The sequence below is a fragment of the Aplysia californica genome, unplaced genomic scaffold (genome assembly GCF_000002075.1).
Source record: "Aplysia californica isolate F4 #8 unplaced genomic scaffold, AplCal3.0 scaffold00054, whole genome shotgun sequence".
Lineage (NCBI taxonomy): Eukaryota > Metazoa > Mollusca > Gastropoda > Aplysiida > Aplysiidae > Aplysia > Aplysia californica.
The window spans coordinates 998,742-1,004,098 of NW_004797324.1; the positions used below are offsets into that span (position 1 = coordinate 998,742).

Sequence of the window (5,357 nt, forward strand, 5' to 3'; positions counted from 1 at the left end):
CCCCCACTCTCTCTGTTTCTCTCTCCCTCTCCTCCTCCCCCTCTCTCTCTCTCACTCTCTCAACACGTTTTTATCCTCCCCCAGGATCATTCCTGCTCCCCTACATCATTATCATGGTGGCCTGCGGTTTCCCTCTCTACTTCATGGATATAGCTCTGGGACAGTTCTCCTCCGAGGGACCCATCACTGTCTGGAAGATGGCGCCTCTCTTTACAGGTTTGGTGAAAATGGTGAAATGGTATTGGTTTAACGCCCCTTTCAACATGATTATGTTATTTAAGAGGCGGGACCTCCGAGTTTATCGTCCATCTACGAAAGGACGGAGCCAAAAGGGAAACTAGTGCAAAGTGCATTTCCCAAAGAACACAACGTCGGACCTAGCTGAGGCTCACAATTACGAATCCGCTAGCCTGTTACTGGGTACCCATTGCTGATGGGGTCGGGTCGGGTCGGGTCGGAATGACCGCCCGACTCGTCGTCTGAAAACATAATTGTTTGTTTTTGAGGCGCCGAGTCGGGCTCGATCTGCTTGTACCACGACAGCCGCTTTGCGCCCTCAATTCGGTTAGCAAACCGACCCGACCCGACCCGACCCGATCCCCCAATGGGCATCCTGTATAAGAACTACCCTACGGTGCCCCTATTTACAGGTTTGTAACTGTGCTATTCCACGGTAACTGACGGGACAAGAGATATTTTTTCTGTCCCCTCAGTTACCGAAACTAAACACGTCACAGAATTTGCCAAAAGCACTTTTTAAACAATGACTGCATTTAATAAAATTCTGAACCTGTTTGTCAAATGTTCTAATCATTTAAACTTGTAATGCTTTAGTTGCTTCTGAATTACAGTGTTATCATTGAAAGAAAGTATAGTCTAAATGGAATAGCCCTATGTGTAACGTGTGCTCACTCTACACTAGGAGTCTCAAACTCACTGCCTGCAGGCAAATTGTAGCACGCGAATCAAATTGAGAACCGCAGGACGATAATAATATAATATTTTGGCCCTTATTTGGCATTAAAGTTAAGTATTAGCTTAAGTGTTAAGTGTTTGCCTGGTATATCGTCTAGATGTGGATTATTAGGGATTTTGTACTTTACACTACTAAACAGTAGAAATGTACCCGAAATGGGATTAAAATTAAGTAAAACAGAAAATGTTGATGGTGGCATAAAGCAATATCATATTCAGTGCTCTCCCCTCACCCCAAAACCCACAATTTAACAAACGCACAAACACACAAACAAACAAACAAACAACAAAAAGGAAATATATCGTAAGTAAGTTGATCAGATGTACTAAACCCACTATTTGGAATCCCTTTTCAATTGCAGATTCTTCATTTGTGGTGTCGGTGGCATGTGTTCCCGACATATTTTGTTGAAATTCAACTTCTTGAATTTTGATTCTCTAAAAAGAAAAATATCCTTAGTATCAGTACAATATCTAGCAAAATGAAACAGTATTTTCTCTCCCCTGAAACAGAAAAAGCTTTGAAGTCTTGCAACAGATAAACAGCCCTCCAATGGCATAATAAAATAAAAAGATAACAGTTAATAAGACGAAACGCGAACAACAAAAACAGAACAATACCCCCCCTAAAAAACAACAAAATAGACAAAACCAACAAAAATAAACAATAACACTACAACCCCTTCCAAAAATAACAGCAGCAACAACAACAACAACAACAAATACAATAACAAAAGACAAAAACAAACGAACTCACAAAAACGTAACTGTCACCACAGGCATCGGCTACGCAGTGGTGATCACCAACATGTTCGTGTGCCTGTACTACAACGTGCTCATCGCCTACGCTATCTACTACGCCATGGTCTCCTTTGTCAATCTGGACGACGATCTGCCCTGGCAGACATGTGGCAACTGGTGGAACACAGAGAACTGTACGGCACAGAGGTCAGTGGGCGGATAGATAGATAGATAGATAGATAGATAGATAGATAGATAGATAGATAGATAGATAGAAAGATAGATAGATAGATAGATAGATAGATAGATGAACAGACAGACAGGCAGATAGATAGAAAGACATACAGACAGACAGACATATAGATAGATAGATAGATAGATAGATAGATAGATAGATAGATAGATAGATAGATAGATAGATAGATAGAAAGATAGGTTGATAGATAGATAGATGGATAAATAGATGCATAAACAGATAAATATATAAGTAGATAGATAGAAAGAAAGATTGATAGATAGATAGATAGATTAATTGATAAGACTCACGATATGTAGTCAGATATACAATAATCTCTCTAGACAGACCTGGTCATTCTTAACAAACACTTCCTTTATTTCAGATATCATCACGCTGGCCCAGCTACACCAATACAGAATCAGACAGTGGAATATATAATGGAATCGATTATTAGTACGTAAATCATTTACCGGTTTTCATTTTCCTCAAAACAAACGAAGATTACAGGAGACAAAAGGGTGTTCTTTAAGCTGTAGTCTTTTTTAAAAATCCAAATCCTCAATTTGCTGCACAGCGATTACTTAAAAAGATTTTTTAAACTGTCCAAAGTAGCCACCAAAGAAATATTTCAACAGAACAAGAAATAAAAACCGTTAAGATTTCTCTCCTTTTCTGGTGAAAAAAGTGGTAGTCTCCAGGAAAATGTGACATTAGAAGTCCCGCCCCCCCCCCGCCCCCTCCCTATAATCTTCAGATATTATTCCTGGATTCTGTTTGTCGTTGCTAGCTGCTTCTTTTTTTTAATCATAATATTACAGAAGGAACGTTGTAAAGAGAACGAAACATGTCAGAAGTATACGCATAACTACCATTGTTGTAACATTGTCATGTAAATATTTTAGTGAAAATCTTGGGACATTTTTTTCAACAATTGGATGAAAGTAATACGAATGAAGCAGGCCTATGTATTCCCTTGTAGGTTTCCTCCGGAGAGTTCGCCACCACGACCACCTTCCCCTCCTCCTCCTCGAAGCACCTCCTCCTCCTCCTCCTCCTCCTCCTCCTCCTCCTCCTTCTCCTCCCTCTTTTCCGCCTCTTCCTTGTCCTCCTAGTCCCAATAATAATAATAATAATCATCATCATCATCAGTAAAAACAAGAACAAAACCATCACCACCACTATTGCCACGAGTAGCAACAGCGGCAATAACAACAACACCACAGTAACATGACTACACCACCGCCCTCCCCACACACCGATCTTCCTACTGCTATGAAAACGTGTTTCCATGGTTTTTGTCTTCAGAGTGTATGCAAAATAAGGCAGACTCGTTCAACTATACGGACGAACAAATTTCGACATTTAACAGCACATCACTTGCCTTAAACCGATTCCAGGAACTGAGAGAATTCTGCATGAGCGATTTGTAAGTTTTTCATGTTTTCAAGATAATATAATAATATAAATATAATGAGATAAAACGAAATTTCATTTATATCGATCAAGTATTGAAATTGTTTTCTAAATGGCACAATAATTATATAATGTGGATACGTACGTTCGTAATATGATGATGATCTTGTTGTTATTGTTGATGTCGTTGTTGTTGTTGTTGTTGATGATGATGATGTTGTTGTAGTTTGTCCATCAAGACAACGAAGACAGTCTTGTTAGCGCGCCGACATTATCTTACGTAGTTTGGAGGGCTGTAAAACTTTTACCGAAACAAACCTAACACTCTATTCATCCTGAGGTCGAGGGTGAGTGAGCACATGGCTGATCTTGCTATTCTTTGCCCTGTCACTGACAGTATCAGATCTTTAATTTTCGTTAGGAATGCTATAGGCCGTATTAGACTTCTCGGTCAAGTTTGATTAAACAAAATAACAGCCAGTTTGAAATAGCTCTGCTATAAATCGATCAGACCCTATTCGACTGGTTCATGCAGGTTGGGACCATTTGACCAATGCCCAATAGCTATACATCTCGATCCTGTACCGCACTCTGTGTAATAGGATTATAAGCACGTTGGTGAGGCATCTTTTAATTTCTTTTTTCCCTTTCTTTCAAAGTCTTTATTGTTGTTACTCTTATCTCTTAGACCAGCTGACCAGCTTGTATTATGTGTGTGCGTGCGTGGGTGTATGTGTGTGTTTGCGTATCCGTGTGTGTGTGTGTGTGTGTGTGTGTGTGTTTGTGTGTGTGTGTGTGTGTGTGTGTGTGTGTGTGTGTGTGTGAGAGAGTGAATGAGTTCGAATGTGAGCAAATGGCACCAGGCATTAGTGAAAAATCAAATAGAAAATGTGTACATATGAATGTAAAGCGTTCTGTATGCCTATGTTCACAGGATGACAGAGCGCAACGTCAGTAGTATGGCAAACATAACGTCTCCTGCAGAAGAGTATTTCATGTAAGTGCACAGGAACTACTATTCCAAACACACATGGGATTAAACAATTGCACATTGCCGCCATCGTGATAAGATTAGATAAATAGCTACAAAATTTCCGATTTAACTTTCTTCGTGAAACGTATTCAAAAAAGCATTTTTAATGGTATACTGGTTAAAATTGTATATTCAAATAAACAACCTAAAGTGGACTTTGTAACGGTATGACATTCGGATAACCCCCACCGGTCCTTTTCATGAATCGGGTTTTTTTTTCCTTATCCCAAAATATTTGCCCTATGTCACTTATTCGATTTTTTTATCATGACGGTGACGATATGTTTTACGTCCCTGTTGACACGATTTAGATAGTTTACGAGGTAGCAGCTTCTCCATCAAGACTGTCAGAGCCCACCCAGGCTGAGTGGGGTACAACATTTCAGAGGGCAGATGGAGATGCTCAATTAAATAATTTTCCGACGCAGGATTCGAACCTACATCTTCCACGTATAATGGTAAAAAGTCTTACTGTTACGCCAGTGAAGGTTACAGACAAACCATAACTTTGTAAGATAATATCAGATACCGCGAGATTCTGCACTGGCACATTGCTTTAGTGTTTCACGACACACGCACACATATAAACACACACACACACACATACTCACACACTTACACCCTCTTACACACACGCCACACACACAAACAAACACACACACAGACGGACACACACACACACACATACACACACACACACACACAGACACACACACACCAATACACACGTGTACTCATATTCCAGGTTAACATCCTTGGCTGAAGCTCACCCCTTAAATGACCTAGATTATATTGACTGGGGCGTAAAGACACCTACATAAAACAAAAACAAAAACAAAACAAAAACAACCAACCCTCCCCTTCCCAAAAACCCATAGAAACAAAAGTTAAACATTCTAAAAATATCACAAAAAACACACTCTCTCTCCACCAGTAACCTCCCCCACCCCCACTCGA

At 40.0% G+C, this 5,357-nt stretch overlaps 1 protein-coding gene across 1 annotated transcript in view; it reads left to right on the plus strand.

Moving 5' to 3' along the window:
* LOC101848498 (sodium-dependent proline transporter) overlaps window positions 1–5,357 on the plus strand; it is a gene marked incomplete in the record, with an annotated part of 36,383 nt that overhangs the window by 19,642 nt on the left and 11,384 nt on the right. Inside the window, 5 exon segments of the mRNA XM_005092868.3 lie at window positions 85–216; window positions 1,755–1,923; window positions 2,337–2,407; window positions 3,260–3,380; window positions 4,302–4,364. Of these exon segments, the coding sequence (XP_005092925.2) occupies window positions 85–216; window positions 1,755–1,923; window positions 2,337–2,407; window positions 3,260–3,380; window positions 4,302–4,364 (556 nt within the window).